Source organism: Nylanderia fulva, unplaced genomic scaffold, assembly GCF_048542155.1.
Source record: "Nylanderia fulva isolate GAGA-0341 unplaced genomic scaffold, ASM4854215v1 Scaffold3, whole genome shotgun sequence".
Taxonomy (NCBI): domain Eukaryota; kingdom Metazoa; phylum Arthropoda; class Insecta; order Hymenoptera; family Formicidae; genus Nylanderia; species Nylanderia fulva.
The window spans coordinates 7,594,376-7,606,501 of NW_028190368.1; the positions used below are offsets into that span (position 1 = coordinate 7,594,376).

Here is a 12,126-nt window from a genome sequence, read left to right on the forward strand (position 1 = left end):
GTACACACATCTACGGGGAGCGGACAAGAGAGATAAAGAAAGGGAGAATGAGAGAGACGTACACAGAAACGGGAAGGAAGAGATCGAGGGAGATGCGAAGAGAGCGGCGTTAGACCGGGATGCGCGGAAGAAGGTACCCACGAGCTACGAGGGTGGCGGAAGGGAGCAGATGAGGGGGATCGTAATTCATATGCTAATCTGGAGGAGATGCCATTGTAATCTCCGGTCGCCTGCCTCCGTGTGGCCCCACAAAGCCTCGGCTTGATGCGGATGCAGGAGTGATCCTGAGCGGGGTGTCGCTGCCGCTTCTGCGGCGCGGTATATACCTATGTAGACGCTGTATCCACGTACTCGCAGAGTTCAATCAGGGGGTTACTGAACTTCGGCAACACCGTCGTCGAGCCACCTCCACCCTTATCGACATCGTCGTATCTATCCTCCGCCACATACGGTCGCTACGTACAAGATAGTTTCCGCCACTTCATCTTTGCGCCTCTCTCTCTCTCTCTTTCTCTCTGTCCCCTTTAGCCTACCTTAACAACTATCCCGACGCGATCTTTATGGTCCTTCGTAACTGTTGACATGACCCTCATCGAGTTACTCAGCGTGAAACAGATGTTAATGACATCATGTAATTCGTTGGGATAATGCTTGGGATTACAGCCAATAGTTAGTTTGCGTTATAAGTTCGATATATTGTGCGTAATCTATTTTAGGATGTCGAGACTGACACTTATCATCCGGGAGACATTGATCAAAATTAAATTATTTCGTAGATAATAAATCATTATGTTTTACTAATCTCACGTCTTTCACAATCAACAATATTATTATTATAATATATCTAGTAACAATTATTACATGGAGGTTCTTATCTAGTATGTTATTTTGATTTTTTTATGGTGGCCTGCTTAACAGAGATAAGTTTTGAAACTTCAAAAATATTCACAAATTAATTATCGAGTTACAATACTTATTTAGTAATTGCATTTAAAATTCGCACCATTTGTTAACTAATTTAATTAATATTTTATTCTTACATTTTCTCAAATCTGCTGGAACACAAATACATGTAAATGTCCTTTCTAATTAAATTGATAGTTTTAATTTTTTATGTACAGTGTTCACACAACACGCATTCAAAAAATTTCAAACTACTGATCGTAATTAAGAATTAACAAAATTAACTCTATCAGTCGAGTGATTTTTAAGATCGCGCCGCGCGGATTTATATATTCATGTTTATAAGATTGTAACATGCGAAAAGTTTCTCATTAGCATTTTAAATCACTCTTCTGTACCCGTTGAATAAAGTATTCGTTCATTCAATACGATTACTATACGATTTGTCACGCATATGCTAAAAATAGCTTATAATTTTAAAAAATAAATTCTTTAAAATCGTATGATATTTTTTGTACGCATGCTACATCGTATAATAACCGTATTACATGAACAAACACGAGTATTCAAAAAATGTTCGAGATCGCATCGCGCGGACTTATATATACCCATGCTCGTAGAATTACACATGCGGAAAAGTTTCCCGTTAGCACTTAGTGCTTTATTCTCTCGTTATATATAAGTTCGCGCAGTGTGATCTTAATATAGTTTTTTTAATACTTGTGTTCGTTTATTCATTTTTATCACACGACTGTCACGTGTACGCTAAAAATAGCTTATAATATATTTAAAGAATTTTTTTACATATTATATAAGTTATTTTTGGCGTACACATAACAAATCGTATAGTATTAGACTGAATGGACACTTGATTAAATAGGCACAAAAGAAATGATTTATAGCGCACAGGAAATTTTCTCGCTCATTTTTGAAGCTTCAAAATTTATCTCTTAACACTCCCATAAAAAATCAAAATAACATGTAAATAATTCCTTGCCAGTGATTTATTTTATTCTATACCATATATAAAAATTCTTTCTCTGTATATAAATTCGTTCGTGCATAAATAAATTCTAAAAATATTGATTTAATAATAACAATACATATATGTATACAGCTGACTCAAATTAAATTATTACAAGTAGATTAGATTCCATGATCATTGCGTTGTCGATTTTAAGAATTATCGTGAGAACTGTAGGGTTCTTTGCTAGGCAAAATCGATTAGCTTCCTTGAAATATCTTTCTATTGAAAGGGTGGAAACGAAGAAAGGAACACGCGCTTCGTCACTTAGTATGCATAAAATAGCAATTTAAGATAGCGATGCCTATAACCGCTTCTCACTTCCAGCCATCGAGAACGGTTTCATTGTTTCATTTCAAGGCACTCGTTCTTCGCCTTTTTCCACGTTAATGACTGCCCTTTACGCCTGCGTTTCGCAGTCCCTGTGCGGCTTAATTACATCATTTTATAGATTCCTTCTACAGCGACTAGCGGGCGAGCGATGGCTCGGCAAAGTAATATCCTATTAGTGGTACAAAAGATAAATCAGGCTTTAATTGCGAGACGTTGCGGCGTTAAAATGTTCGGAAAACTGCGGAAATGGCTGCCGTCCGCAACTTGTTCCATAGTATCGCGCGCTTCGAAATTTATGCGTGAAATATCGTAAAATATTTGTGCAATAAATTCGTCCGTTAAACCATTAAAAACAATTCAAAGGATATTTGATATCGAATTTCACTCTATCTTGAATTCTATAACGTTTATAAATTTAATGCATCGAATATCTGTTACAAACGCGCAAATTTCCTGATGATATCGACTAGGGAATTTTACATTTTTACAAGAGCTGCACATTTATCCTCTCCAATTTTTATCGCGGTAGTGTATCATCCAAGATACCTTCACCTCGGAAGTAACTCAACAGAAGCTAATCGTGTAAAGATCCGAGAATGGAAACCTCTTCTCGAAACATTTTTCACGCATGTCGATGGTAAGACTTCGCGCGCGCGATAGTAGCGTCGAAGCAGCCGGAATTAAGTTTACAACGACGAGAACAGATTTGAGAAATGCGTATCTCGCGCGGAAGTTGGCCCGCCGACTCAGGGGCGGCCGAAGTTTCTACGACTGGATAAGGGTGGGTGCCGCTGTACCGGAGCTAGTTGAGCAAGTAGATAAGTTTCGATCCCTCGACGAGCCACCTTTCTCCCACCGCCATCACTCGCCCTACTACTATCTCTTCTTCGTCGTAGATAAACGTATCCCGGAATATCAGGTTGGAGGGCCCACGGCCGTCTTTCTCGCATCTCTGCCAAGTTTGGCTCTGCTAACGTGACGTGGACCGGTCCCATCTTAAATCCGTTCGAGAGAAATCCTCGCGGATTATAAGAATCCGTCTCTGTATTTCTTATACCGAATAGAACGACGGTACCGCCGTCGTCGTAGAAGCAAGCGCGAAGTTACTCGCTGGATTTGTAACTGCAGTTTCATTTTATGAAATGCCGGAATATTCGCGAAGTTACTTTAGTTGTGCGGAAGATGACGGGAAAGCATGAAAATTACAAATGTACTTGTAAAACAACCTTGTTTAATGGAATATTTATTTGGAGAGAAATTTCGCAAAAGTGAATTTATTTTTTAATGTCCATTATGTTTAACTTGATTTTATTCCAAAAATGTTTCTCATTTTTGTCTTATAAATTTAAATAAAAATTCATTTGATATCGTCCAAGAAAAATATCAAAAGTATTATTTTTACGTAGTGTAGAATTTATAGTTACAAAGAGAGTAAAATTTTAAAAATTTATAATTATAATCTTTTTTTAATTATCTCCTTTCTAAAAAAACGAAGCTAAAAATTAAACAAATATATTGACAAATATATTTTTGAAAATTATTCTTTAAATATATATATATGAATTTTTTTTACTAATAATTGTTCATGAAAACAAACTTAGCAACTTATAATTAATGATGATTCAACAAAATTTACATTCGATAGATTCATAACTACCTAGCAAAATATATTTGTTATTTATCACAAATAAAACGAATGCGGTTTGAATATCATCTGCGTCGCGTCGTGTCCAACAAAACGTTCGCTTTGTTCTCATCGTCCAGCGAGAGGATAATTTCCCGAGAGTTAATTCCTCTTTCGCTTCCGCTCGGAAAGTTGAAGGAAAGAGGACACGAAGGGCGCGTTAACACTTAGCTCCGGCGACAAAGGTCCAATTCTTGGTCCCCACGGTATCCTGACGCGACAATAGGAGCGAACTCCCAGCGAAAAGTACCCGGGGCTAAGAACAGACAAGATATTCCCCGACGAAGGGAGAGCGGTGAGGCGCTGATACGCCGAAGGGAACCAAGGCGGGTGTTAGGCGGGTATGAGGATTGCCTGGCGGGAGGGAGAAGGAGGAAGAATCTGCGGAAAGCGGGGATGCAACGAGGCTGCAAGTCAGGCGAGAATCTAATTTCCCGAGACAAATCCTTAAATGTGCCTCGGAGCCCGACTATAAGGCGCGAGCCGAGGCATCTCTCGGAATGAGCTCGCGTCTAGCATCCGCGACAACGACCTTTAACTCGACTCGCCAATTTTGCGTCTCCATAACGTCTTCTCCTCCTCGCGAAACGCGTCATTAAGCTTATTCACGCGGGAAATGCGGTGGATCGAAAACGGAACGTTGCTCGAAACGTAGTCGCGATCTAAGCGGAAAAACATAAACTCTATAATCTCTTGAATATCTCTTTACCTCGAATATCGTGTTTGCCTATAACGCGTTATTTAAAGCTGTCGTCTCTTACAATCTAATTTGTCGACGATAAAGACTATCGAAAATAATTCAAAGAAATTTGAAATATATTCGCCTTTATCAATCATCAGAGTTTGCGAGAGATTTCTCAATTAGTTAAAATTAACGTATTGAATTGTTTATGGAAATAATTGGAATTTTATTATCTCAAATAGTATAATTCGACTTTCAAATCTTGTTACTGATGTTATTGATAATTCATGACAGTTTAATTCCTGTGATTATTATTGCAATTATTAAACTGATTCCATTGTATTCATGATCTAGTATTATATATGAAAATTAGATAATTACAATTGTATTAGCACAATTAAATTAAAAAATTCATGCGTGATATTTAATAATAATCAAATAGAATGTTTATTCTAATGAGATTCAATCTAATTATATAAAATGTAAAAAGAATCAATATTGATTTTATAGCAATGCATATAAAATGAATTGGCAATCTGCAAGAACAAGTTTACAAACATTGATGCTCTTAAAAAATAATATTCTTATTTTAGTAATCATAATTTTTTTTTATAATCTGATAGGTTGTATCGTATCATCAGTCAGAAGATCCATTCGAAAGAAATGTGCTGTACCATATGCGAAAGAAACACACATCGATACGATTCCCAGCGAGTCTAAGATCGAATTGAATCTTGCGAGGATTCATATAGACGACGAATGGTGTATTTTGAGTCCAATGCCATTTCTTTGTTTCTGTTCTGTATTCCAGAGTGCATGATGGACGACGGGAGCATCAGTGCCATCTTCTGGAAGTAGGAGGCACCGGTGGCGGCCGCTGAAGGTAACTTCGACTTCCAGGAGATAGCTAGCTTCCTTCCAGTACCTCTATTCTTCTTCTCCGCAAATCGGCAGAAAGAGAACTTCCCCCCCTTGATGAAAAGAGAGATGAAAACAGAATGAATAAGGAAAAAGAAACGGGTCCATTCTACCAAGCCCGCTCCTCCTGATCACGCCTGATCACCGCTGATTCAGCCAGCACAGCCCGCCGCAAAATCCATTTTGCTGCTCGCTAGTGTTTGAACCACCAAACTCCAGCATTTCCTCACGATTCACTATCCCTTAGCCCGACTTAGTGCAGCAAATATATATATATCTATATATATATATATATATATATATATATATATATATATATATATTCATCCTTTAGAAGGAGGCTAAATTCGCACAAAGTGTACGGTGTGTGCTCATCCAAATTCTTTCGCAAAACGTTTCGAGTTGTCTTGAAGCTTTCGGCACACACGCGCGATTCATTAGGACTCCTGTAGACTGATTATACGCTTAGGATGTAGGAATAGAATGTATTTCCGTGAATCTCTTAATTGGCTTGAACAATTGGCTCGAATGGATTGGCTCGTACAACCTCGAAAGTGTTAAAAATCTCTTCGCTGGCAAAATTCCCGAGATACTCTAAGCTGAAAATTCGATCGTGATGATTCCTCCGAAAGCGTGCACTGTTTATTCGTGCCGTGAGAATAAATGCTAATGGGCTCCTCTAAATCAGTCTTGCCCTACCCCTTCTCATCCGTTTCTCATCCGGCACAATACGCATCGTTTTACGCATACAGAAGGTATTATAGACAGTGTTGTGCGTACTTACCACGTGCGTGATTGGAACCTGTAGCCGTAAACCTGTCGTTCGTGTTTTTTTGCTCTGTTTATTGCGCACCGCCGTTACATCACACTATTGAAGCTTCGTTAAAACGAGGCGTGCGTGGCGTGGACGCTCTTAGAATTTTACACAGATTGGCATCTCTCTCAAGAAATGCAGAATACCTACATGAGAGAATCGATCTTAGAGCGTCTACCAACCGTGCAACAGCAAATGACCCCTTTGCTCTAAAGTGCCGAATATATTGTACGTTTCTAAATCCAAAGTCCCATCGTCTTACATTTCCCGAAACCCCCGTCTGACCTAATATTTATATTCGTGTCGACGACCATCTTGATCGTACATGTGTTTTATATATGTACATATATAATATTACATATATGTATATATATATATAGCTCTTTACAACTGTATGATCATATAATAGTGGCTCGTTCGTTGGATGTGTTGTCTCGTTCGTTATCGATGTGTTTTTATCATCTCTGTACATATTTTCTGATTATGATGTGAGCTACATTTATCTTATTGTATTACTTAGATTTGATTCTATATATGACAGTTTATAATATATATATATATCCCTATATTTTTCTCTTGACAATTACACAAATAAATCACTCTTTAACCTGCTATACTTGACCATTCCCAGCTCATCTGGATCCATTTTTTCCATATTATCCAACTGATTGTGAATCTCGCACAGCCATAATCGTGTTTTCGATATTACGTGGGGATACACGTACATATACACACACATGCTAAGACATATCCAGTGCAGATATTTCTAAATATACTTATTATATACCGATAATCTATCAAAATTTAATTTATAACGTAAAAAAATATTTTTTTAGGATAAATATATAACTTCTACACTAAATATACTTTTGGAAGCAGAATTATAAAAAAATTCTTTTATCGAACAGTTGTAAGTACGCTGCATCCACCTTAAAAACAAGCGAAATCGAAAAATTGAGGGATTTACAATCACGAAAAATTCTCAATCAAAACCAAATATCATAAGCTATGCGATTAAATCATATTCTAAGCTTAAAAAATCTCGCGCGGTTTTTTCCCATTACATCTCGCTTAATTTTCCGCGCAAAACTTAGAAATAGCTGCAGAATATAGTATAAGCATTTATTGTTGAACTTTGTGTGACGGTGATCCATTTCGAGAATACATATATTGCCTGTCCATTAAACAATTAGAGAGACAGATTTAGTAAAATTTGTGTATGCGAAAAAAATTTTAAAAAACATTAAATTCGACGCGGATCACCGTCGGGAATATCAGCCAGAGTTGGATCGCTTAATATCCCACCTGATTTTATCGCGCGATCCTGTTTCTCATTCGTTTTTTCGGCTTTGGTATAGGTCGTAGATCAACATTGGTTAGATTATTTTTCTTTTTGTTATATTATGATTTCCGTTACCACACATTCCCTTTGGAATATCGTTTCCACTGTTACATATGTATGTTACATTGTTATCGGTTATGATAATTGTTTCCGTTGTTGTTCTCGGTTACTTCTGTCTCACAGAAGACACAGATATAACCCGTACATGCATACACCTATACACACATACACTTGCGCGGTTCCCAGTGCTGTTTAGATGTATACATTGACGTAATGACAAGTGTAATCGTGCGCGTTGAGAATATCATACGCGCGCACATACAGATATGTTACGTTTTTATATACATATATGTACATATATACATATATATGTACATGTAAAGATATACATATATATATATATATATATATATATATATATATTATATATACCCCAACCTCCTTCCCTTTAGGATGGTGGATGCTGGTGTAACCGTGTAATTTTGTCGTTCTCGGTGTTAGCCGCAAGATCTTCTCTTAACGCCTATAAATGCTTAGCCTGCACACAGAACTAACTAACGCTGTTCTTTCTTTTTTTCTCTGTTCCCTCTATTTCGCAACGCGCCGTCGTCGAACTGCAGACAGAAAGCTGTTCGTTGGTATGCTAAGCAAGCAACAAACTGAAGACGATGTCCGACAGTTATTCACTGCCTTCGGCACAATAGAGGAGTGTACCATTCTTCGTGGACCCGACGGAAGCAGCAGAGGTGAGTATTTTTTTATTTCCAGTTTTTTTGGATAAATACATTTAACATCTATCTACTGAAATATAGTTTTTTTTTTTTTTTTTTTTTTTTTTTTTTTTGTTAAACATTAGGTCTTAATTTCAATCTTATATTCGTTGACATTCGAAGAAAATGAGATAGAAGAAATGCCCGCGATGAGATCTCGTAAATATTGCGATTAACGATTCGTTATATCATAAAAAGTTAAAAGATCGCCGATAAAGGAATTTAAAAATAGCATGCTTCAGAGTCTCTAAGGGATTAAGAACGAAAACCATATCCTCTCTAGAGCTAAGTGTACCGTAACGTGGTGCACGTATATTTTTATGTCGTGGGATAAAAGCATAGGCGCATTGTCCATAAAAATACGGGCATCTGTGCAATTTTTAGCCGCAGGATATTCGCGTCCCTCTTTGTTGCACGATCGTTTTACGTCTTCGCTACGCATTACTTTTTCCACTCGATTCGTGCAATTTTAATCCAACAAAAATCAACCCACGAACATAACAATCTAACACAAAAGCTTGCGTAATTTCAACGTTACTGTTATTTCAACTTCTTGTTAACGCGTAGAAGCGAATTTCATGGATGAAATATACAAAATGCTCACCGTATATATCTTGGAGTAATTTTTCAACGTTCAACTTTAAATCGTAACATAGAAAAAAATCACTGATTTATCAAAATAAAGTTAATTAACATTAAATAAGGAATACGAAAAAACCATAGGTACCTTAATATTTTATCGTAGAGAAATGAATTTGAAGATAATGAAAGAAATAAAAAAGAGAAAGAGACACACTTTGTACGTCAGTATTCGAGAGAGCCGCGAAGCTCATAATCCGCATAATCTTTGAGCATTTCCATCGAACGATGAAGCGAGCAAAGGGACTCGCCGGGGTACCTGGTTTCCACAGAAGTGGAAGCGAACGGACTTGGCGAAATTAATCACGAGATGAAGCAACAAAAGGGAGGGAGAGCAGTTATCTCAAAGGAAAGAAAGCAATTGCCCCCGACCTAAGGGAGAAGGGAAAAAAGAGATCGAGGCTCGCTGCTCATTTCAACCTTCGACGATGATGCACGATTAAGCCCAGACGGAAGGATATAATCGCGACGGCATTTGAATATCCGCTCGAGCTGTAAACAGCGCGGAAAGGTAGGTGGATAGGAGTGACGAAAAATGGATGTAATTCGAGCGAGGATAACTGGAATGGTGGGCGAAAAGTGGCTACGAGCCACTGTAGTTGGACGAGAGGAATAATTTCCGCTGGACGAGACGGCGAAATTTAAATATTTTTATTCAAGAGTGAAGACCTCGCGATGCAAGCGGCAAGCATTGAGAAGGTAGCAGCGAGTTACGAGGGAAGTGATCGAAGAAAAAGGGGAAAGCAAGACGTGTACTAGCGGAAAGGAAAAAGAGAAGGAGGAAGAGGGGGAGGAGATAAACAGAGGAAAGAGCGAAAGAGCAGAAAAGATAGGGCAAACCGAAGGACCGGGAGAAATAAGGAAACGGGAGGGCGCGGGTAGGCAGGCGCGAATGTAATTAAATTCCACTTTGAAGTGAAACTCACTTTCAGCAGTTAATAAGATTTTGATTCGTAGTCGGTGACGTAACGCAGCGCGCTCATCGTCTTTGGCAGGTAGGTGCTGCTCGTTCGCGATGATGAAGGTAGTAGTAGGAGGGAGACGCCAGGGAGAAGGAACGGAAGTAGTACGTGAGAGAAGAGCTTTACAATGTGCGAAGTCTGTGTTCCTTTGCTTCTAGCAAAGACCAAGCCTCCCCCGCCCCGGTCCGTCTTGCCGTCGCGTCAGAGCTCGAGGTTCTTTGTCGAAAGCCCCAGGACGACGATGTTGCGCCAGCTTTCCGAGCTCTTTAATTAAAATTACGCGAGCGCTCGCAGCACGACAGTTTCCAACCGGTAGTCGGTTTATCACGTGGAATGCATTCGCGATTACTCGCCGAGAATCTCAGGTATGTCGCTCCGGCGATTACAATACCTTTGACAAAATGAAGCACGCGAGGTCTGAAATGCAATCTCGAGCTTAATCTCCGCCTCGCAAAGTTGACCTTTCGACGTTGAGCGCAGTCGATCGAGGACGACCATCGCGAGGGGTTACCGCATACGCGGCTGTTTCCACTCGTCGAAACGAGAAAGCGTTCCAATTCCATCTCCGCACTAGCGCTTAGAACGCGAATCTTCTACGAGGTAATCCCACCGCAACCCCGACCGCGACATTCGTCCTTGGACGTTGGTATCAGAACGAAGTTATCCGGCGGGGATGGATGTGTCTGCCGCAGGAAGAGCCTGATCGCTTATTCCGCCGCGGCACATCCTACGCCCTGGTCTCGTCCCGGCAGAAACTTTCCCAACACGCTTCATCACTGCTCGCTGAGCCTCGGTCGAGTTTCATAACTAGCTAATCCGACCCGTAATAGAGAGATCAAGGAGAGCTCCGCAGAGAGCGCAGCCACATATATATATATATATATAGTATATACATACATACATACGTATATATATATATATATATATATATATATGCGTGTATATGGTATACCTATATATCTATATATACAATATCGCCATACAGTTGCGAGTCTACGCGGCACCGAAATTACAGCGGGGAGGATATCGTTTCGGTAACTCTTATTCCGGCATCATCCGTCAGTAAAGCACAGGGATCAGTTACGTGTCGGGAGTGTAAGCGTACGCGGCAAGATATCCCGTCGACACACGCGTCAGTTTGGTCGTCCAACGCGGCGACCCTCGATGAGTTACGATGCCTGAAAGTTATCGACGAACAACCCTCGGCCATATTCCTCGCTTATTCCGCCCGTTGCTATCTCGACTTAACTTCCCCTATCGTACAGTGCCACCTATCTCGAAATGTTGCGGAAGACGATTTTTTTCGGTAACGACGAGCTTAAGAAAGAAAACTCGGATCGTTCTCAAAGAGACGGAATGTCGGTCGTCATCATTGTTGCCGAAAGGACATACCGCGTTGTCTCTCTCGTTCTCTTAAACATCCCGCCCCGTCGTTTCCCAAGGGAGAGCGGAGAACGACGACGGAGCTCTTCGTCCAATTATTTTTCCCTCGCTTCGAAACATTTCAACGCCACTTCAACGAACGAACTCGTTCTATTCTCGTTGCCGCGCAACCCTCCGCTCGGAACAGAACCGCGTCACTTCTTCCCCGGGTTCTCTCTCTCTCTCTGTCAGTATTGCGCCCTCTCCGTCCTCCCCCCCCGTCATCCTCTTTCCTAGCTCGCGATCCCAACTTGGGGCTACCCCTCGACGCGCGCGGACCACCGCATTATTTCAATTGCGCGAACGGCAATAATTCACCACGCGGTAAGAAGATTATAAAATGTTTATGAATAATGGAACGAAGTATTATTCGGGCCCTTTTATGTATCGCACAGACGTGGGAATGGTAGTACGCTCGTCGAGAGTTAGCGCCGCCGCGGAGGCAACTCTCTTCATCTACGAAGTAGCGACCGAGTCACGTGTATTTTCTCTATATGCGCCACGATTGCGCAACCGGGTGCCGGTGAGCGCGATACGATTATTCAAACCGGAGAAACAATTCCGTGCATTAAGTCGTAATAACATTGCGCGCCGGTATTCCCGATCCTCTTTTGTCGCTGGTATTCGCGAAAC

General features: G+C 40.2%; 1 protein-coding gene across 16 annotated transcripts in view; it reads left to right on the forward strand.

Moving 5' to 3' along the window:
• bru3 (CUGBP Elav-like family member bruno 3) overlaps positions 1-12,126 on the forward strand; it is a 545,388-nt gene that overhangs the window by 457,567 nt on the left and 75,695 nt on the right. For 11 of the 16 annotated variants that reach the window (XM_029317918.2, XM_085484319.1, XM_029317917.2 and 8 more), the window contains one exon: positions 8,321-8,446. In XM_029317918.2, the coding sequence (XP_029173751.1) occupies positions 8,321-8,446 (126 nt within the window). Of the gene's footprint in view, positions 1-5,437; positions 5,510-5,889; positions 6,300-8,320; positions 8,447-12,126 lie in introns of those variants that run through there. The other 5 variants (XM_085484317.1, XM_085484316.1, XM_085484315.1 and 2 more) reach the window with 2 other exon arrangements.